At 34.7% G+C, this 24,284-nt stretch overlaps 1 protein-coding gene across 1 annotated transcript in view; it reads right to left on the reverse strand.

Annotated features, from left to right (window-relative positions):
• Nucleotides 1–24,284, reverse strand: part of LOC109051983 (fibrinogen C domain-containing protein 1-like) — a 106,574-nt gene that overhangs the window by 30,571 nt on the left and 51,719 nt on the right. The window contains exon 6 of the mRNA XM_042729438.1: nucleotides 8,847–8,943. Within this exon, the coding sequence (XP_042585372.1) occupies nucleotides 8,847–8,943 (97 nt within the window). The remainder of the gene's footprint in view (nucleotides 1–8,846; nucleotides 8,944–24,284) is intronic.

Genomic DNA, 24,284 nt, shown 5'->3' on the forward strand with positions numbered 1-24,284 from the left:
ACACACTCCACCACAAAAAAAAGGAGAATGCGATGGGTTAAAAAGCCCTTGAGATAACATCTTCATTTATCGCAAGCTGAAGCAAGAGTGCATATCTGTGAATACATTGCAAATGCACATGACAGTGAAGTTGACTGAGGAATGTTTTTTTTTTTTTTATGTTTTCACAGCTGGTTATTCAACAAGTACAAAAGTCTTTTTCACTGTCTCTGTTAAAGAAGCAGGTAAGAGCAAAATACAGCTAAATATTTTTTTCTTGACCATGACAAGGCAAGCCAATATAGTGGCTTAAAAAGAAGATTTTTTCTAATGGTCAATGTAAGACAATAGTTTAGCACTAACAAAAATTCTTTATGTTTAAAAAAAAAGAAGAAAAAAAGGCTGCATTTGTTTGATATAAAATACATTAATGTTGTGAGATATTATTACAATTTAAAATAACTTTTCTATTCTATTTTGATATAATAATAATAATAATAATAATAATATCTCAGTGTATACAGTATATTGCAATATACAGTATGTCTGTCATAGCAAACCTAAATTTTACTAATATGCTGATTTGCTGCTCAATTACTATAATTAAATATTGTGCTCAATTATTAATATCTAATAAAATACATTTATAATTAATCAGTATTAGTTGAAAGCATTTGTAGCTGCCTAATATTTTTGTGGATAGCATGATAAATGTTTTTCAGGATTATTTGATGAATAGAAAGTTAAATGATATATTATATAAATATATAAATTATAAATATATATAGATATATATATATATATATATATATATATATATATATATATATATATAATATATATATATATATATCTATATATATATATATATATATATAAACATATATAAAATATACATTTTAAACTTAATGCATCCTTGCTGAATTAAATAATTAACATTTTAACAAAGATAAGAGAAAAATGTGCTTTATGACAATAATTAAACATTTTTTTGACTGATAATAAATTATAATAATAAAATATATACATATACATATGCAACCTACAGAACATTCCACAATGGTTTGTAATTTTCAGTCTGTTCTAACTGATGCTTCCAAGACCATCACAAGTCCATACAAAAACCTTGATGCAAAAAGTTAAAATCAGTTAAAATCACAATAATATTCAGTGCATTACAGAAAATCAAATGCTTAGGTTTGCAAGGTTTAAAAACATGTAGATTCAAAATGCACAAACACATATGCATCTCCTAGATACCATCTGATGCATGTGCTTTCATCTAAAAGATGGATGTCTTCGAGACATTTATGATTTGGAATGCATGCAAAGTATGCACACAATAATTAAAAAATGTTATGCTTTCCAGAAGAAGTGCTCTTTAGCAGACATCTTGGAGATGTATGTGTGCTTACTAGAGATTGGGCAAGTGACAGAAACACTCTCACACTGGCCCCCAGGCAATCCATCCTTATTGGTGAGCCCTGAAATATATCTTCAGAAAAAAAAAAAAAATCAATGAATGAAATAGTGGTTCTTTTTCTTTACCTTTGCATAGACTTTTATATATCGACCACAGTCTTTAGCCTGACCAACTTCTGCAAAGTTTCCTTGCCAGAAGGAAGTTCAAAGGGTCAGATTAAACTGTCTGTCATCACATTCTTTGCAAAGTAGTTTCACTGTTTGACTCTATCTCTGTCTATATATTGTATCTGCACTCAGGAAAATAAGGACTGTGGACACACAGTTACAAACTGTAACTGTGTTATGAGTCATGTATTAAAAATGTTTCATTGTCAAACTACTTCCTTAATATAAAGACTCAAGTATAAGTAAGAGATTTATTGGCTTCCCTGAAAAGACAGGAGTCTATTATTGACCTCTTTTTTTCCAATTGTGAAGATATTACAGATTTCAGCTTTAATGAGTGCTGACTGACGTCGCTAACACCACATGCTGTGCAGCACTGGCAAACCAGACAAGTTTCATATCAATTATGCAAAAAAATTCTCACATAGTCTCTCAGGGTCTCTCTAGTGAGATTACATCACCAAAAAGCCCATCAGAGACATCCATCTGTCCTGTCTTGTATCCAAAAACATGACAAAGAGCAAACAAATAGCTAAATCTTTTGTAGTGTAAACAGTTGTGCCAATTTCTGACTTCTGCCAGGACACATTTGTGATGAGATGAGGCTTGTGAGGGTTGATGAGATTATAGGCAACGATCCTTTTTTCTGCTGACGTGGAGCTGGACAGACTTTCAGGAATGCTATGTGATGACTGTGGGGATACGGCAGGGATAGAGTAAATGTGATTTAAAACACCCTTTTCTTCCTTAAGATCATTATTTTGAGCAAAAAGTTCACCACACAATTTCATGTCTGCTTTATTATTTGATGTTAACATGCACATAAACAACATTTTTGGAGCGTTTATAGACTATACAATTGTCATTGAAATTGGACATTTATGTCACAAGGGCATCAAAAGTCATAATCTGAAAAAGATTGACTGGAAAACAAAAATTTGTTTTTTTAGAACACCACTGGTGATATCAACATTTGTTAACAGTCCAGAAGCAGAAAAATGTTGGAGGGGTTGTGGGAAGGTAGGAGATCACACACATATATTTTTGGGAATGTCTGAAAACATCTAAATTTTGGCGTGGGGTAAAGCTTGAAATTATGAACATTCTGCATATAGACTTGCCTTTTACTCCCCTGTTTTTCTTGCTTGAAGGGATACCCCATGATTTATGCAGTAAAAAACAGAGATATATTCTGCATGTACTCTTATTAAGTGCAAGAAAAACCATAACAATTAACTGGATGATGTCCCAATGGAATATATGACTGCCCAGGTCCAAATGAAACTGGACATCTTTATACAAAAGTGGACACCTTTTATTATGTATTTGGATGCACTAAAAATGAACGGATCATTAAGGAAACTGGATTGTTTTATTTGAAAATTTGTGTCTTTCTACTCTTCTTATTTATTTATTTATTTTCTTTAAGTCACTGTCGTTGTTTATAATTTGCTTTAATGGATAAAAAAAAAAGTAAAAAAAAAAAAAAAGAAAGAAATTTGACATTTACTTTTTGTAAATAATTATTATATTTGTGTGCATTTTAGTTATTATCATAGTTGATTCTGGGGTCAGTAAGAGTTTTTAAATATTTTTTGTAATAAGTGTCATATGCTAATTAAAGCTCAAAATAGAGCAAAAAATAATATTAATTTTGTAAAAAAAAAAAAACTGATTTAAATGCAATTTAAAAGAATTGTTTCATAGTTGAAAATATTTTAAAATGTAGTACATAAAGTTGAATTTTCAGCATCATAATGCCAGTCTTCAGTGTCACATGATCCTTCAGAATCATTCTAATAGGCTGATTTTCTGCTCTTGATGGGTTCAGTAGACGTACAATGGAAATAGTTGATTACCTAATCTGGTATTTCCCACTGTAAATTCTTACACAGAGTCTTCTGTCATTTCTACTTTCACCTCAGTTGGATGGTGGTCATGTATGATCCCCCCTCTAGCTTATTTCATTAGCTAATTAGATGGTCTTACAACAGGTTAAGCCGGGCGTACACGGTGCAATTTTTACTGTCGTACGACATCATACACTATTTATTTCCCATCAGGAGGAATCATTGATGCCTGCATAGTCGTGGCTCACATCGTGTGAGAGGGATTTACGAGCCGAGCCAAGCACCTCATGAGCTCCCGATCATTTTTAAACATGTCAAAAAGTTCGGGAGCTGTCGTCTTGCATTTGTGAGGTGTGTGTGGTTGAACGAGCCGATTGGACCATCTAATCTGAAGTTGACCAATCAGGAGCTAAGGAAAGCTACAGGAGAAAGACGAAAAGGAAGATAGAAATTCACTTAATTTGTTTATTATTATTTTAATTTTTTAATTAATGCTCAAAAACAGTATACAAACAGTAATCAAGTAAAGCAGTTCTCAACCCAATTCAATAGAATAGATGTCATTACATCAGGGAATTTCACACGATTGCTTCATTCTTTAAATCGTGTCGTATCACTGCGTCCATATGATTTTCAGATAAACTCACTCATATCGTGTGTGTGGGCATACGATCTCCCGACCGTCAGAATTCGCACCGTGTACACCCGGCTTAAGGATGTAATCATTATAATTATTAAGAACAATAGCAGTTCATGGGAGTTATCAGGTTCTGCTTGTGATATGAGATGAAAGGTGGGGCCAAATTATATCCCAGGTGGGCCGGTCGGATTGGCGGGGGGGTCTTTAATGCTTTGATCGATCACATGTCTATTGATATAGATAAGGGCAATTGTTAGGGTTGTTTGTTATTGTTGTGTTTTCTTCATCTTTTTAATATGTTTTGTACATATTTTGGAACTATTTTAGTAACTTTATAATATATATATATCTATATATATATATATATATATCTATATATATATATATATATATATATGTATATATATATGTATATATAATGTTTGGTTTTTTTTTTTATTTTCTTTTTTCATTTGTAATTTTTTTTTTTGACCCCTTAACAGATCTTGTATCAATTAAGTAACTTTAGATTTGATAAAAAGGAGCAGTTCTTTTAATTTTGTGATTGGCTGTTATGTGGTGTGGGGCCAGGGTGGGCCAAGCCTCTGATTGGGTGGGCCAGGCCCACCCTGGCCCCCCCGTGGAGCCGGGCCTGGGAGTTCCTCACAAGTATAAGCACGTGAGCTTTTGATGAGCACTTGAGTCTTGTATCGACACTCATCTGTAAATATTCAGGGAATGGGAATGACTTATTATAAGCAATTCAACAGAATTATGTGAAAATGACTGATAAAAGACTTATTTATAGTGCTCTGGGAGGCTGATCATGAATGGATATGCTAATACACTACAAAAGGAAATTATGGAATGATAATTCAAACCTCTCCTTTGATGACACAAAAATACACTCTTGTGCATTAATATTCATATTGCTCCCTTAATATTCGACTTATATTCATGCATAAGCATTTCATGCTAATTGGTAATGTGGCACTAAAACGATCTTCGCTTGCATGCACACCAAAAGTAGCTCATAAGTTTCTCTGAGAAACTTCAGATTTGTCCGTCATTCGCTCTGTCAAGAAACCAAAAGAAATACTGACAAATATATTTGTATTTTATTCAGTATTGAAAAGTATCAGTTAAAAAGTTCAGTTGAGTTTTTAAATAAAAATGTTAATTAATAATTTTTTATGCTTATAGTATCATACTAATCACTTAGCAATGTAAAACTCTAATGAAATCAGTTTATGGTTACAAGTAATTTCAGTTATTATATTAGCCACATCCCACAAGATGTTGAACTGGAATGACAGGAAGAGGAATGTTGTGAAGTTTAATAAAGTACTGCAGGGATGACATTTTCATATAGGTCAAACCCTGGAAATTAGCATTTTTATTTTAGTTTTTAAATTATTATTATTATTATTATTTTTATTTTTTTTTTTACGGGGGGGGGGGTTAAATGCCTTAAAAAGGTTTGTGGTTAACACAAGCTCAAGATATTTTCACATTTAATTCTACAATATAAAATACATCAGTAATACCCCATTCATGATTTTTCTTTTAAGATTTTTACTTAAAAAAGGCTTGTTGTTTACATGTGGCTAAATTGACAACAGAAGCTGTCAGGGACATTAAATGTCATAACAGCTAACAAGTAAACATAACTACTTGATAGTCTGCTTTCACAGCCTCACTGAGTTTATAATTGTGGTCTTGCAAACTTTTTAACCTTAAACCTTTAAATAAAGACTGAAAGAGTTTTTTGTTTGGTGATGGTGACGTCAAAGTCACGCAACATTGGTGTAGTTTGTTATAGGCTACGTTTATCTTTTTACTTCTGCCGATTTAGGCCTCAAAATTCATAAAAGTTGTGTTTACTTATAAAGATTACCATGATAAACAAAATGTGAAAGAATCATAAACTTTTGTTGGACACAGAGCTTATATTTTGCAATAATTCAAAAGTCAATGGAAAAACCCTATTGTTTTTATCAAGCGAACAAGGTGATGATAACTTTTTAATTTGGACCACAAAAAACATATCACTGCAGCTCTCTATTCAAAGAAATTTTTCTTTATTCAAGATTTTTCGATTGGCTTTTGGATAATTGTATAAAATTAGATCTGTGACCAACAAAAGTTTATTACTCTTTCACATTTTGTTTATCATGGTTTGTCACTTAACTAGTTGCTTATTAGCATGCATATTACTAGCATACTGGCTATTTATTATTATTCATGCAGTAAAGCACATATTAATGCTTTATTCTGCATGACCATATTTTAGATCCCTTAACCCTACCTTAACAATTTTACTAACTATTAATAAGCTAAAATTAATAAATTAACATTAATAGATAAAGCAATTCTGCATCCTGTTTGTTCAGATTCGATTTAAATCCAGCAACTGAACTGGAATTTATCAGGCATTCCCAATTCAATTCAGAATGGCGCCCGAGCAAGTTCTGCAACAGAGCTATTGTGAACTGTGCTCCGTATACTATTTGTTGGAGGTGAGAGGCTAGATTGTCTCTCGCTACAGGTCCTCTGCCCTCCCCGGTTTCCTTGTCACCTCATTCCTGATGAATCTGTGTTGTTGATGTTTTCTGGAACTCATTTCGCCAGACCTGGAGGTTAATTGTCTCTTATTGATTAAGAGAGTGGGCTGAAGCAGCTCAACTCATTGGCACCGATGCACATCTTCACCATGAGGCAGGGCCCTGAACCTCGTCACTCCAGGGAGGACAGTTCCATCCTGGGCTTGCCCACAGAGACCCGAACCCCTGACCACCAGCGGCACAAGCAATAATTTGTGTCGAACAGCCTGTGGAATTGCTCTAGGCTGGTCTTACTCACTGTGAAGAAAAAGGAGCAGGCCATGGGAAAAGTCATTCTCAGCCACAGCGGGCAGGAGAGACGCTGCTAGCCAGTGCTGTCCTAGACTCGCTGTGAAGCTGTCAATCTCTCCAAGATGACACTCATTGACGGCCCTGTCATAGTTCATCACAGCTGATTGAGACACAGGACCCTGAGCACACATTACAGACAACAACTCTACAAGTCTAGACCGAAAATGTTTATCAGGCAAAGGCGAAAAAAGAAACAAGACGCAGCCCATAAGCATCGCCTTCACAGAAAATATTTCCATCTTTTTTCCTCGAAAGAGAAGCAACCTTGCAGTAAATAAACGAAAATGCAATTTGTCTTCTCCACATCCAACATATTGGAGAGCAACCGGCTGTCACAGAAAGTACACAAACAAACCACACTGATTTCCTTATTCCATCTATCAGGTTTAAAAGAATAGGTCATCCAAAAAATGAAAATTCTGTCATTTAATCGCCTCACATGTTTTTTTCACATCGTCACATACATTTTTTTGAGAATCTTTAAGCTTTTTTTCCCCATACAATGACAGTTAATACTAGCAACCTGGTTTGTCAAGTATCTTAAAAGTAGAGTATACGACTCTATTACACGTTTGAAGTCATATCATAGCTTTGTGTGAGAAACAGACCTAAAACCAAACAGAAGACATGGTCTACTTATATGGCATTTTGATTTGATTTGATTTTGAATAAAATACCTTTCAGTTTTGAAATAAAATACAAAAATATTCATACCTCACATTTCCCCGAGCTTGTTACAATTAATTCTGGGATTTCCTTTATTTTTTTATTTTATTTAACAGATTTTAGACTTATTTTATTTTATTTTATACAACAGCATATAGTATATAATAACATTTTAATATCAGCTATTTGTAAGTTATCTGTCATATATAAAAAATAATAATAATAATTATTATTATTATTATCCAGTTAGCTTATCTGTATTGACCATCATTTTGGTTTAATTTATATTTAATTAAATATTTTATTTTATTTTTGTTTATTTTATTTTTGTTTATTTTATTTTATTATTGTTCTTCATTGGGGAAAAAAACAGCAGAATACAGATTTTGAATAAAAGGTTGAGTAAATAATGACAGCACTTAAAATTTTAATAAACTACTGCCTTAAAAAAACAGTGCTGAATCAACAAGCACTAATCTGTAATTACAGTATTGGATAGAAGCAAAAAAATTCCAATGCTTGGTCAGTAGACGCTATGATGAGTTTCCTCGCTACATTCAGTCTCTTTATAAAGATCTGCTCCCTGTCCACCCACAGCCATCTGCTACGCTTGGCTTTGGACACACAGCTTGGCATTTTGTCCGTGCTGGCAGCTCACCGTGGCAATAACTGAACTCGCCCGTGTTCCTTAAATTCGTTGGAAAAACAGTCATATATAAAAGAGTGACAAACATGATGAGCGTGTGTGTGTGTCACGACAGAAGCAGAATAACGCCTCAGCTTGCTTTTAAAGACATTACTGCCATTCAAAACCAAAAAGTGTGAAACTGTGATTCACGGTTGCGGGTGCGCTTTTATACAACAATTCTATAAACAAGAAGTTATATAAAGTTACTTACATTTCAGAGACAACATGATCAGCTATTCTGGTTAGTTTTGCTCCTTCAACGGAAAACGTTTGATAAAATATTATGAACCAAACTATCTATTTCTAAAGTAATTATCACATAATATATAGTACTTATTATACACTAAATATGATATAAATCGTTTAATATGCAGAAATGGATATTACAGCTGCATGCAACTAAACATTGTTTTAAACATTTGTAACACCCCAGGAATGAGAATGGTTTGGAAATGTTCTATACATCTCTTAGTGGCATTAATATCACTAAAGCATTTTCCAGACAGACTGCATTACAGATAGTGACACGGAAGGCTTACCAAGCCAGTGCTCTCCTGTTATCTTGCCAAATCCTTCACGATAAGCTTCCCAGTCACGGAAAAAGTTAACAGAGCCATCTTCTCTGCGTTGAATCACCTGAAAAAAAGTAAAAAATGACATTGTTGTACATTTAAACACACTGTTATCATTATATTCATGCATATAAACCGCCTACAATTATAGACTCTGTTTCAACGCAAACTGTAGCCTTCCCTGAATAGTTTTGCCCTCAGAATGGTAAAGTTACAACATCTACAGTATCAGCAGGGATAATCCTCATCCTTCGGACTAAACTGTTTAAATGAGAGATGCATTATATATTATCATATAGCGGGTATTAGATTTTTATACGATTTTATATAGATTTGTTTTTTATTGATTTTTTTTATTTATTTTGTGTATGTTCCTTTTTTATTTTTACCTTTAGATTACACTTAGATTCGCCATCGTCTAACACTCACATAAAATGAATCTTTACAAAACATTAATTTAATTATACTAAAAAAGTAATCTTTAGCAAATTGCATTTTGAAACAGTATATTATAATGTTATAATTTCTAAATTCACTTGAAGCACTTTTAGCTTATAGTGTTTTACTTTTAATCTATTTCGACAAAACAGTATAGAATTTTAAAATCAGCTAGCTATTAGTTATTAGTCATAACATGAAAAAAAATCAACTTATCTGTATTGGCCAGAATTTTATGCACCATCAATCTATTTTGAAAGAAATACAAATATACTTCTACTTCACATTTCTCTTTGCTTGACAAAAGGCATTCTGGGATTGTTAGATTATAATGCCTTAAAATACTCTCTAGGTTATCAGCTCCCTAGGTTCTGGAACACAAAGTTAGACCTATGACCATTACCAGACAGGCAAGCACAGCACTATCTTGTCATTTCTTATGTCAACCCTCTGCTCGCTTCTACTTAAAAACAGAAAGCTAATGAATCCTAGTGAAACCTGATTCAGTCTCTAGGTAGCTAACACATGCTTCTCTTTCCTGCAGGTACATCCTTTGTCTTTGGTATGCAGATGTATTCTTTACTCTGAGAGGAATGAAGGGGAAACATGTAAATTGACTGGAGATGGATATTTCAGGAGTGCGGTACAGAGGACGCATGTAGATTGGTCGGGGTCCTCAAGGGAAAGGTGACGCACACGTGGAATTCAAAGTGAAATTCAGACACTAATTGACTCCTGATCCCTTTATAGAAGATTAATCAGGCAGGCAGTGGATCAATGGCTGTTGAAAATGCCAGCAAAGGAGAAGTCTTGCCATCAATGTAAATGAGCCAAGCACAGCGCCCTTCTCACTTGCTCACATGTGCCTGCCAAGACGAAAACACACATGCCTCCAGGGACAGTTCCCAGAGGAACACCCTCACCTAAACAAGTCAGGAAGAACTCAAGGAACTCAACACTCAAGGAAAACCACCTTCCGACCTCAGTTAGAAATATTACAACCATCTACCTGTTTATGAGATGACAGTGACGTCAATGTGTTTGTTTAATATAAGGCAAGAATTTAAGCAGGTATGTACTGTAAATATTATTGAGCATGAATATTTCATTAGGAAGTAATAGGAATAGTTAGGAATAGTTCACTTTTATGTCAAATTTCTCACCCTCATGTCATTCCAAACCTGTATGACTTTTATAAATTTTATCAATTACATTTTTAAAGGATTTTTTGACTCAATATTATATATTGTAATTTAGAATTTAATTTAATATATATTTGCTAAAAATGACAAATAGACAATAAAACTACTAAAAATGAAATGACAAAATACGAATACTCTCATAATACTTTACTCCACATAATATACAACCCAATGTTTCTTCATTACTAGTTCTAAAGTGACATTTTCGAATTAGTAACGGAGGCTTGGGCTGAGCTGTTAATTGTGCTATTGCTCATATATACAAAAAATAGCACAATAAAACTACTAAAACTGAAATGAAAAGAAAAAATATGAAAATAAAAACTGATTAAAAATATGAACCTATTTAATTAAATTTAAAGGGATAGTTCTACTTACACTTTAATTTAATTTAATTTAATTTAATTTAATTTTAAAACTATAGACATTAAAAAACTAGTGAAAATGACAAAAACTCACAACAAAATTACTAAAACTTTAAAATGAAAATAGTGCTGTCAATCAATTAAAAAAATTAACTAATTGCACATTCTTTCTAAAATTAATCGCGATTAATCCCACCTACCATTAAGGTTTTTAAATATACTTTCAAATTGCAATCATTTCACATTCAATCTTCAAATGAATGTACAAACAACATAAATACAGTATATATTTAATAATTGTTTAATGGCATCTTTTTTATGACTGAAGGTCAGTATCACTGATACCAATTAATACTGATTTCCCTATAAAAAATTCCCCTCTAATATTTAACCATTGACTATAGCCATTCAAAATTACATTTTAATTAAGAGCTATCAATTTTAACATTTATTAGACTTTAAAAATTTCTAATTTAAGCGAACTTAAAACAATCTTCACATAAACCCATTATAATTAATGTCACATTTAGCTAGGCTACTTGTGCCCCTCAGCAGAAATATACAGCAACTGAATAGAGTTATCAAACACTAAATGAATCCTTAAAGCTTTAACAGTTATTGATTTCCTCTTTTTTCTTTTATCCTTGATGAATAGACATCACAGCAGCTGGTTATTAGGTTGTTTTGGCTGCTATTTCTTTAAAAACTGCCACTGCTGAACGTGATGCGGATAGGACACACATCACATTTTCTCTCAACTCTCGTTACCTTTTCTGACCCATTTCAAGTCTTAAAGTCTCTACTAATGAACTGACAAGTTGATTCAGGTGTGTTAGATGAGGCAGACAGTGCTAGGCTGCTCTATGACAGTTTGGAAAACCATTTCAGAGACATGTACTTAAATGTGATTCATAAAAATCACATATTACATGTATACACAGTTTTACGGCAGCTTTAATCATCTTTTTGGTAACTTCATGCCTTAACTGACCACGACATTGCATGCATGTAGTTTCTTTCGCGATCTGATATGATACAGGCTACAGCGTGCAATTGAAAATCATGTGCTGTGAGCACAGTACAGTTTCCGCACTTGTTTGACTCATGCCTGACGCTTAAGTGAAGTGTAGTGCGCATCTGAAATGTCTCCGGTTTGATGTGGTCATAAAGACCTTCTGCGACTGAATAAATGCACTTCATGTCAAGAAAAAAAGAGACAGAAGTAGCAGTTATTTATGGGGTGGCAAACCCTAAGCTCTGCCCCTGTGTTAACGGCGGTAAATAATTTTAATTCGTTAAACTGAAAAAATTAACGCACTAATTTTGGCAGCACTAAATGAAAACAGAATATATATATATAAAAAAATATTTCATTAGTACATTAATGATACAATAACAAAAAAAAAATTTCCCGACCTCTGAATGTTGTCTAAGAATCCAACACGTACTTTGCGCTATCAATTGCTGCCACATGTGAAAATCATGTTTGTATCGCTAGAAATGCATGAATTCACATACTCGCATAGGATTTTCATTCCTGAATATACTGAAGGTGTTTTTCCTTGTTAGAGGAGTTTATGTTTAGCTAAGGGGCTTTATGTGTGATGACACACAACACGAGAACACGACACACAACATGAGTGGGACCTTCCGGGCATGTGATCTTGGAAAACACAGCCGGTCTCTCAATAAAACATGCCAACACTCTGTGCAGGTGCTTTGGGCCGCATTCAAAATTAATGGATGTGGCTTGACTCTGAATAAATCCTTTCATTGGCTCCTCTTCCAATCCACAGAGCAACCAAAAGATTTGAATTATTCACCAAAATCTCTGTAAATGAACACTGAGTCACCTTTCAGCAGTGGGCTCACTTAATCTTTATTGTACCTCGAGTATAAAACAGGTAATTAAAATACAGGGAAATTTTCGTGTTCCGATAAATATTTCATAAGTGCTGCTTTGAATATTCCCACCGGCGCAGCATGAGCAGACTTCAAGAGAGGCGCCGTTTAGATGGTGGAAAATCAGATGCATATTTCAGGTGGGCACATCTTGGGGCATTCCTAGGGTTCAGAGAGGGGATACTGGGGGTGACTGATGGCTTCAAGCCTGTTGTGTCACTGCACAGCTGAATAGCTGACTAAAAACATTTGAGGCACTAAATATATGTAAATAAAGATTCTTCTTCTTATTACACGGACTCCACAGAGGAGCATAGGGCCTCAACAACAATTTTCCAGCCGACTCGGTTTTGGGCAACTCTCTTCAGCTGGGCCCATGACCATCCGTCTGCCTTCATCTCTGCTTCTGTGCATCGTCTCCAGGTTTGTTTTGGCCTACCCACTCTTCTCTTTTCTTGTGGGTTCCACTCCAGTGCCTGTTTGGTGATGTTTTCAGGGCTCTTGCGGAGAGACATATCCAGCCCCATTTCTTCTTTCGCATTTCTTGGCCAATAGGCAGCTGATTTGTTTCCTCCCACAAATTGGAGATTGAGATCTTTTCTGGCCATCTGATTTGTAATAATATAATGGAGGCAATTGTTAATGAAGGTCCGGAGTTTTTTTATGGCTGTTTTTGTCAGTCTCCAGGTTTCAGATCCGTACAACAAGACTGCTTTCACGTTGGTACTGAAGATGCAGACATTTTGGAGAATGCTAATTAAATAAAGATTAGGGTTATCAATTTTACACATTTATTTTTGTGTAGGACATAGAGCAGGCTGTCAGACTATATAGGGTAAGACGTCACAATAAAACCTGTAAACAGTAAAATAACTGAAAGAAAATCCATTTATGATGCTGCCAAAGTCAAAGACAGAATTTTTTTTTTAAATAATACACATTTATGCTAAATACATGTATACGATACTAGCTATATATCATATTATAATTTAATGAATTATATATATATATATATATATATATACACACACACAAATGTTTTCATATATATTTATAGTTGTTTCATATATATTTATATTTGTTTATATATTTTAAATGTGTTTGTTTTAATAATTGAAATAATGAAATGACTGACAGCCCTAGTAAGGATGTAAATCAACATTATTTTCATCATGATGTCATAAACAGAAGGGAACCATTGTGTTCTGCTCTTGCTGTTGTGTTCCTCTGTGCATCTATTTCCATTAGCCTAATTCCAGAGCCACACTCCAGCTGATGTGTCCCAAAAGCAATTTCTCCTGTTACAATGAATCTCCGATAGCAGCAGAGCACACGGCAGCAGACATGAGTCCTTCGACGCAGATGAGGCACAGCTCCAGGTCGCTGCATCAGGCCGCAAATGGTCACGCACTTTGTCTGAAGCGCTAATGCAGATAGATGACCTTGTTCCACAGGAGACTAGATGTTCTTCAGTTTCACAATTGCCACAGACTAGCATGTGCACAATTCAGACAGAGAATGAGCCGGACAATCTTCCCTCCTTAAGACAGTTCACTTGAGTCACTCGCTCAGAAGGAAAGCAGCCTTAAGAATTGTCTTGCTATCTCTTAATTATCTACGCTTTGATTTGCGGCACTACGGCAGACGGCACACAGAGAGGCCCGGGGAGTTTTGAAACACTTCTAGCGAGCTGGTAAAAATTAATAATTGTTCTCAAAGGCTGAACCCCCCTAAAAAAGTATTTCATTTGCAGTCAATGTAAGAGAGGGAGTGTGTGAAAGATTAAAAGGAAAATGAGAATTGTGTTGAATATTCAGAAATGATGGAGTGTTTTGGCTCCCTTGAGCGAATTAGATTACAAATTTATTTCACCGTTTTGTAGCCAATGGCTAAGTTTAATTCTAAAGAAGAGGAAAAGAAGGGAGAGTTTATTGGTCTAACAACGGTTCTATAATATCTGATTTATCTTTTGGAGAGTAGGCAATGACCTCTGTAATTTCTCAAGAGATATCCTTTGTAATCTACCTCATTTTTCATTGTTTTGCTGTGTTGGTTGGAAGTGAGAACTAATTGTTCACAGGTTAACCAACAGGCCAGATAAGACATGAGGGAGACCAAATCTTGTTGTCAGAGTTTTCTTGCAGATGAGTATTTTATTTTTGAAAGACACATCCATGAAAGTCTTGGCTACCAAAAAAAAAAAAAAAAAAACCTGCACGTTTCCACTGTCATTCTAAGAAATACCGTTTATTTAACAATGGAGCATGTTGCCACAGTAGAACCTCCTATTATAGCCTTTCAGACTACTACTAATACAACACATATTTTAATGAATAAAATTACAACACATAAAATGATAACCACCCCGAATAAAAAACTGAAATTATGTAGCTGACTTATTTTATCAGTTGATAAAAAAGTGGTTGTGTGGTTGATAAGAAAAATGTAAATTACATTATATATTTTTCCTAATTGCTACAGATATTATATTTTATATAATAATAATAATAATAATAATAATAATAATAGGAGGCTGCAATATATCTATTCTTCTACTTATTATTATTAAAATAAATTATTCTAAAGTTTTTTTTATTTTATTTTTATTTTATTTTATTTTATTTTATTTTATTTTATTTTATTTTATTTTATTTTATTTTATTTTATTTTATTTTATTTTATTTCAGATTGCTACAAAAGCACAAAAAACTAAAAAACTCAACACTAATGATCTGGCCTGTAAAAAGTGTAGTGGTTTCAGAAAGCAAACATCAACACAAATAAAACTGTTTGTCCTATGTCCTGCCACCAAATTTGATCCAAAACACAGCCAATGACATGCAGCACTTTAAAATAAAACACAAAAACAACATGGGCCATGTATAATTTAGCCACCAAAATGAAATTTATTAAAATACTTTGCATGCAGAACCGGATCTTTAATATCCACCGAGTGACAGCAAAAATCAATGACCTGAACGGCAGACAAAACCTGTAGTTAAAAAATATCCTAAACTGCAATGATACGCTTTGTTCACATCTATTAACCACACATGTTGCAAAATATAAGAATAATGTCAATTCTTTAGGTAAACAGCCTCTCCAAGCTTGTAGTGGAACATTTGTGGGCAATAAATGCTGCAGCAGTGTGGGCTGTTTTTCACTAGGTACTGGCAGGTTTGGTTTCATATTGCTGAGAGCAGAGAAAACAACCCTGCTGCAAAAAATATCTGAAATCAAATCATGTCGTTCGCTCATATTCCCCATAGAGATCCCTCCCGCAGCCAGCAGTTGCACAACAGGCCGCTGGTAACAATCTGCTGGGCTGGAACAAGAGAAGACATTCAGTGCCAAAAAACACAGCCTCCTCCTGTCACTCTGACAGAAAACAGAGTCTGACCACACACAGGGCAAAGAGGTGGAGGATTTGACAATGGTCTCCCTGAGTACTGTCAATCAACGGAGGTATAAACTTGTGGCATCTACACCTCTGGTTGCACTGGCGGAGGGTCAGGGGCTGTGATTGAGCGCGCTTAGAGCGCCACAGATGTGTCCGCTTTGTACAACAGCGATATTGTGTCCTGTATTGATCCAAAACTTCAAATTTATGTTGACGGTACACTACATGACAAAGCTGATCAGAGTGGCTTAATAATTAAAGCAATTTATATGGTCATATTAATGATAATACTACCAGTCATGTCAGCACAAGGATTTCCACTGACAATTTATTGGGTTTTCCTTAAATTTGTTTAATCTTAAGAGTAGTCCAAAAAGTATCTGCACATTTAATTTACACTTCAAAATGCTTTAAATTACATTATATGAGAAATTATTGCATTATGCTTTTTTAAGAAACACATTTCACAAAAAGATGTTTGTTAGCCCTAGTAAAAAAACTCACCCTTATTTCATACTTACCCTTACCATTTTGTGGAACATAGAATAAGGTATTTTGAAGACTGTTGGCAGCAAAGCTGTTTTGGTTACCAATGACTTTGTAATCAACTGACAGCCCTAATATATATATATATATTTTTATTTCTTTATTTTTTTTTTTTTTTTTTGTCCAAAACTTAAATTAAATCTATACAAAAAATATGTTGTAAATGATGCAGTTTAGGGAAATATATTTTTAAAATTAAATTTCTTCAATGGCAAAATAGTATTACAAATATACTTCAAGGAGCAAACCAATAGCAATATTGACAACCCCCCCACCCCTGCTAAATGAATACAATAAAAAAAAAAAAAAAACAATAAAAAACTAAATAAAAATTGTAATTCTGAGATGGTGCATCATTATTTATCTGTAGTGGGAATTTAGTGTCCAAATGCTTTTTGAAGCCATAATATACTTATTTCAACAATCTCTACACCATGTGAAAGTGCACAAGTGAAACTAGATCACTTTTCGAACTGCAGTAAAGATATAGAATTCATAAAAATAGGCGTAACAGGATGAATGATAAAAATCCCTGTTTTTTCTTCAGTTTATGATGCATATTCTGCTTCTTTCTGGAGTCATGCAGAGTTAAAATTGCCCATGACATCTATTGCATAACTAGAATTTACCGTAAAAATGACTTTGCACAAACCCGAAAGCCAGCTGGAATTCACAGCATTCTTTAAGATACTTCCCTATAAAAGGCTTGCAAGTGTCTGACACAAAGTCATTTGAGCTGACGTCAGAGCGAGAGCAGGTCACACTCTGAGTGGTGACCCTTTCCTTCTCTGCTTCTCACCAACAGCAGCTCTCCAAATTACAGAGAAAACATCACGAATGAAACCAGCCGCACTGTTATTTTCAGTCAGATCACACAGTGTCTATATTGAACAACCTTTTCATTCTTCATCAAGGCAGATGTACCGCCTGACTCCTATAGTCATGAAAAAAATGCACAAAAAGACAAGCATGTAGCATTTTTTCATGTACCATAAAAGACACGATTAAACAAATTGAAGGGGTGGATTTCAGACCACTACACATTCTTACAGATACTCTGAGTATTTAATTAAGACTAATCTTGTAATCTTCTTGTGTAATCTGGCATTTTGTGTTGTAGACCGAGTCTGATCCTTTTTTTTAATAATTGCTACAGTTTGTTGCTGGGAAATGGTTTGTGAAAAACAAAAAGTGTCATTATTTCATTCTAGTGCCGTTTCCCAGCATTGTATGTTGTTTTTCCAAAGGAACACAAAACCTAAGCTTCAATAAGGTCAAAAAATAAATTATGTAAATTTTTCTGGCCAAAATATAACTAAAATAAATGCTATAGATGTGCAAAATGCACATTAAGGAGCAAGTAAATACAATTTCCAATCTTAAATACATTTTGTATATATTTTATGTGTCTGTGTATGTGTGTGTTTGTGTGTGTATATATATATAATTTTATTTATTTTTATTTTTATTTATTTTTATTTACTTATTTTTGCAGTATGATACATTAGGTTACACTTAATTTTGATATTACACGTTAGACATTCTGATAACTATAAGTAACTCTACATATCAGCTAACTTTAATAAGAGTATTAGTAGATAGTTTGGTTAGTTTTATGGTTAGTAAGTTGACATTAAGTATATCTGTAGGGAGAACATCAATATAAAGTGTTTGCCGTTATTAAGCAGACAGTCTATTAATACTCTAATGACTAATGAAGCTATTTTGAAGAATGTAAATAACCAAACAGCCACTGACTTTCATAGTATTTAGTTGCATACATCAACTTGACGGTGAGTAAATGATAACAATTTTCATTTTTGGCGTGAACGATCACTTTTAATTATGACTTATGACTTATATTAACAAGTAGCCTAGTGTTTAACCATAAAAATATGTGGGTGTTATCAGTACTCTTTAAATGACATACAGCATAGACTTCACTTATACTCATCCAATCTGTGTCACAGGTCGCTGGTGACCCTGATCCTTGCTCAGCAGTTTAAGGTCAAACAGTTAAGCTGTTTGGATTACCCGTCATGTCATGAAGTTTAAGCACATGGAATGAACAGGCTCTTAAATGATCTACACCACCTGTGAAGGACCACGCTTCTTACCTCCACAAATCACAGCCATGTAATCCTGTCAACGCTGATAAACTCGCTAACAAACACCACTAACCCGATCAGAGCCAAGCTGTACTTAAACACCCAACGCTCACTTCTGATTGGCTGCTCAGGTTATTATCAATCTGGTAGCTCGCTCCGTGTGCCAACTGTGTCAGTGTTGCTCATGAGATCAGGGCTGTTTCCGCATTATTGAGAATGTTCACTTTGACGCATCGTGTTCTGGCAAAGCACCTGCAGTACATAATGAAGAAAAGACTCGGGAAAAGCTTTCAGATACCTTTTGCTAAAGTCAGGTTTTGACCTACAGTAGGCTACAGTCACTTTAGACACAAATGATCAAACTGAAACACAGCCAGTGAAAACTGTTTGAGTTGGATATCTGAATTTTCTTTTGAGACATGCAATGGAAAATGTCCTTCGAGAAAGAGAGAGAGAGAGAGAGAGAGAAAGAGAGAGATAGAGAGAGAGAGAGGAGTAGAGGAGATTTTTTATTTATTTTTTTGGTTTAACTTAGAAAAATAATTTTACTGTCTACAGGCATTAGTGTCATTCCTATTCTACAATATATTTTCATGTCCAAATCATATGAAGGTAATATAATGGATTAAATATTGAATTTTCAATTTTTAAAGGATGGAAATCATACTACTTAATTTTCTTTTATCACAAATCACCACTAAGTGGACATACAGGGTAAATTTTAAATCATTTTACTACTTTGGTTTAAGCAGATGTTGGAAATGACATGTTTTTTGGTAGAAAAGCAACAGCATTGACATTAGTAACAATTCTGTGATTTTTTTGGGGTGCCATTAGTTGGCAAAATTAAGGCTGCTTAAAAAAGGGAGAGAAAATATGCCAAAAAATATGAACAAACCACAACTTTAACAGATTGTGCAACAGAAATTTTGACGTGGGAAAAGGCTTAGAAAATTACCCAAGCCAAATAATATTTAATCTAAATAGAGACAAATGGTACTTGTAATATCGTACATTTTTTAAAAAGAAGAAAGTCACACTACTTTCATCACAGTTTCTCCACTAACTGAATACAAATGGTGAAATCATTTTACAACTTTGGTTTGAGCAGATGTTGCATCACATGGTTTTGGTGAGAAAACAACATCTGTGATTTTTTGGCCTATATTTTTTTGGCATATTTTAAACTGTTGAAATTTGTTGGCAAAAAAAAAAAAAAAAAAGCCATAAAACATTAAAATAGGGAGAGAAAATATGCCCAAAAATTGGCGAATATTTGTCAAACAGAACTGCAACTTATGATCTACCTACTGAGCTGACAAAATTTTGTTCTAACCAACAAAATTATATTTTACTCATTTAAATTCACTTAACATTCACTCAAATGTTATAGATATCAATGAAGTCTAAAATTACCATATGATTAAAATATGCCACATCCTACAATCAGAGTCTCACTGTCCCCAACTAAAAATATCCTGAAAATGCCACAGTGGGACAAAATTAAGATGGCCACAAATAACTTTTAAACCTGTAGGGGGTCATGACACATTATATAGTGTAACCACAGAATAAAAAGTTCCTGGCATCCGAGCTGTACTTCCAAGCAGAGTAAAGTCAGCCATTCTTGTGCCATTGTCTTTCACTGTGAGAGTGTAAATTGATCCAAACACACAATACTGTCCAGAAAATACACTGACACTTCAAAGGGCCGGGCTCTCGGAGGCCAAAGAGCCATTTCATACCTAATCATGTCAGCCCTTAATCCGGGCTGGGCCTGTGCCGATAACACACTTTGAAGTAAGGAGGTCCACTGACGGGAAAACTCACAAGTCTGAAAAAAGGATTCCTTCATTCAGGCTCATACGGGCTTATTCCGCTTTGCTTCATGGTTCAAGTTTGTCAGGCTCTGCAGTGTCATCATTCAAATGCTCCTTTTTCCTCCAATTCAAACTGTTCTAAACAAAACTGCAGTTTAATTTCAGCCTTGTTTACACCAGGTATTACCATCAGTCATGGGTGATCTAATTACACTGGTCAGCCAATCTAACATGCTTCTCAAACGTGTCTCCTGTGACCACTTGTGATCGGATTATGTCGTAGGGGAAGGTCTTTCATTTCATGACTACATACATCATTTATGTCAGTATGTAATTGGTTTTTAAAAGAAATGTATACATGAATTCAGCAAGGATGCATTAAATTGATCAAAAAATAAATAAATAAAAAATAAATGCTGTGGTTTTGAACTTTGCATAATCAAAGAATCCCAAAAAACAAAAAAACAAAACAACGTATGACAGTTTCCACAAAACTATTGAGCAGCAAATCTGTTTTCAACATTAATGAGACTTTTCTCTTGAACACCAAATAAGAATTCTTAAGGATTCTGAAAGATGTCTTAAGGATCATGTGACATTGAAGACTGGAGTAATGACTGCTGAAATTCAGATTTGCCATCACAGGAATAAATTATAATTTTAAATATATTTAAATATATTATATTATACAACAGTTCTAATTATATTTCACAATATTACTGTATTCTTAGCAAATAAATGTAGCCTCTTTGAGCATAAGAGACTTTCAAAAACAAAAAGAAAATCTTACAAACTCCCAAAACTTTTGAACTGTATTGTATATAATTTTTTTGGTGTAACAGATTTTTAGGATGTTACAGCTGACTAACTGTGATAAAGATTTTAATTTGGATCAAACTGTGACACAATATATCCCAGTTACCCTGATTTAAGTGTTTTTACGTTTCTGACCAGATTATCGAAGCTGGAACATTAATACGAGGTTGAAATGACGGCTAAAAAAATGGTTAAATCTTTATGAGCCAGACGTGCCATCATTTCAAGTCATTTCAAACTAATTTTCAGTTTAAAACTTCGGCAGCAAACATCTAGTAAATAGCTGAAAGGTTGATAAACTCCAGGCATAATTTTCTAAACACACATTAATGATGTTTAATATGCAGATTGTGTGGTTAAATCAGAGGAGAGTTGAGTCTCCATTAAAATCAATGGGACCATCTGCAACCCATCAGCGATTTTACACCCTCTAATGTGGTTCAAAATGAACTGTGGCACTGGACATTCAGACTTCCAACACCAGAGAATCAATAAAAGGCAGTCGTGCCGTGAAGGATTGCACAGATAGCATCTGTGACAAACTCTTGTTCGGATTCCAGCTGTGCACCGCTTAATACAGTGCCACAAATATATGCGTGCTATACTGAACCTCATATATAGCATATAAATAGTATAAGCAGTGCAGCCGAGGAGTTTGATAAGCCTTAAATGTCTTCTAAGACTAAATATCTCAGGTGAAGGTCGTGTAGCGAACAGGGTATCTGTAAAGCGCAGCGAATGGGGCCAGATTTCAAGGGCTTACCCTCTAATTCTCAAGGCTAACATAGGCGTTCTCCTCTTATCTGGACCACATTAATCATTATATGAGTTGTGAGCTATATTAGGAGAATCATTGTGTGCTTGAACATATTCGCAGGGGTATAAAAACAGATTTTTTAATTCTCTTTATGAATAAGAGCGGCAAATACAACAATTGTGTCAATGCTTCAGTGGCTCACTCATAAAGTGTGTGAGAGTTGTTTAGGTACTATTTTAATTAGCCTTCCCATTAACAACATTATTTTTTCATTCAGACTAGGGTAACCACATGGCTATAGATCTGTTGCTGGTGCTGGTTTGTATTTAACTCAGCATTTTTAAGAGTGTAAATACTGATTTACATTCATTGGCATATGTGCCGATTTATGTTTCTGATGGTGGATGCCCACACTCCATAAAGTTTGCACTTCTGGCAACATTAAATTCAGGAGAGAAGATAAGGTTTGAGTGCACACATTGACCGATAGAGAGTGCTTCCGTTTTGTGTGAGAGTGAAGAGAATCCACCTGCAAGTGGAGAGATTTGTGCTTGTGCATCTGATGCACTTTTGCATATATTGTGCTCTGAACATTTACTATTAAAATACCCCCATAAAAGCCGCCTCAAACAAATTATTAAAAAGAGAAGAAAGTCGGGTCTGAAAGCTGCAATCGATTTTTTATATTGTAAAACGAATGGAGAATATTGTATTTTTCCATGCGTGCTGCTCGACCATTTCCATATGTGGTACTCGAGCACTTGATGAGGTCTGCACTTATTCCACGCAGTCGTCATCAACGGCAAAACACCTCTCTATGATTGCGTTGGCTGTTTATTTTCACAGATAGAACATGACGGCTGAGCAAATGGGTTTTTCAGTGCCAGTCTCTGCTTTTATTACATTTCTGTACTTAAATAATACAGAGATAATTAAAATGCAGGACGCAGCTTACATTTTGTGGGACGTGAGACAAAGCTCCCCATTTCAGGACTGTGGTCACCCTAATTCATACTGATTTGCAAACATAGATGTGCACGAACAAAAGAGGCGGGATTTATCACATGAACCAATTACAGCCGAACATAACCAGTCATATCCAATCATTCCGCGATGGAGGATTTGCCTCCTCTCACGTGACTATCCTCCACTCATTCTCAATCACCCCCACCAAAGTCACCACACGCTTTAGGCGGTCTGTTAAAACTCAATGGGCTCAGGGGAGGCAAGAAAGACGTGGACTCCCGCTGTAACTTTCCCTCCTGGTGTCACTGTTGGACATAGTGTCTTTAGAAACCCCTGATTCATATGTATGAGCTCTATTTGTAATGTGTTGAAGAATGCATGGTGTCAGAGACAAACCGCAGAAAAAGTGAGTGAAAACTTAACAGAGTTGCAAATACATCCTGAAGGGTTAAAGTGTTACAGAACAGATGAGTTGAATAGCAAAGGCTTTTCAGGAAATAACAACATGGCAAGGCTTATTCACAAATATTATAAAACATCAGTCCCATTGGAAGATTGAAGAAAGGCAACAAATTGCACGGAAATTTACGTGCTCTTTGAGAGTGGTCCATGTAATAACCTTAACCCAGAAAAAAGCAAAAAAAAACAAAAAAAACACCAAAAGCATGCTGTCTGAGGCCTGACAGCGTGCACGTAAAGATTCGCTTTACAGAAGAGGTAAATATTTCAACAGAGCCACCTCATGTGCCATCCTCTGGCAATCTATAATAGATAAAGCATTTCATTTCACCAGGCCGCTTTTAAAAAATAGGAAATTATACTACAGCAAACAATGCTTTTTGCAGAGTGTTGTGGTTACACTTGAAATTTTCAAAAAATAAGGACAGTGCAATCTGCACAAGGAATAATACATTTTTCTTTCCCCTTTGAGACCAACCTTACAATTCCAGCCTGTCTGTAATCATGAGAAATCATTACTCTCTGCTAAGATCAATGCCAGAGAGAAACCCGTCTGCTGCTGTGGCGTGCGGCACCCGGCCATTTTGAAACAACCTAGGGATAGCGCTAACTGCCTGAATATAAAT

Source organism: Cyprinus carpio, chromosome B8 (assembly GCF_018340385.1).
Source record: "Cyprinus carpio isolate SPL01 chromosome B8, ASM1834038v1, whole genome shotgun sequence".
NCBI classification, from domain to species: domain Eukaryota; kingdom Metazoa; phylum Chordata; class Actinopteri; order Cypriniformes; family Cyprinidae; genus Cyprinus; species Cyprinus carpio.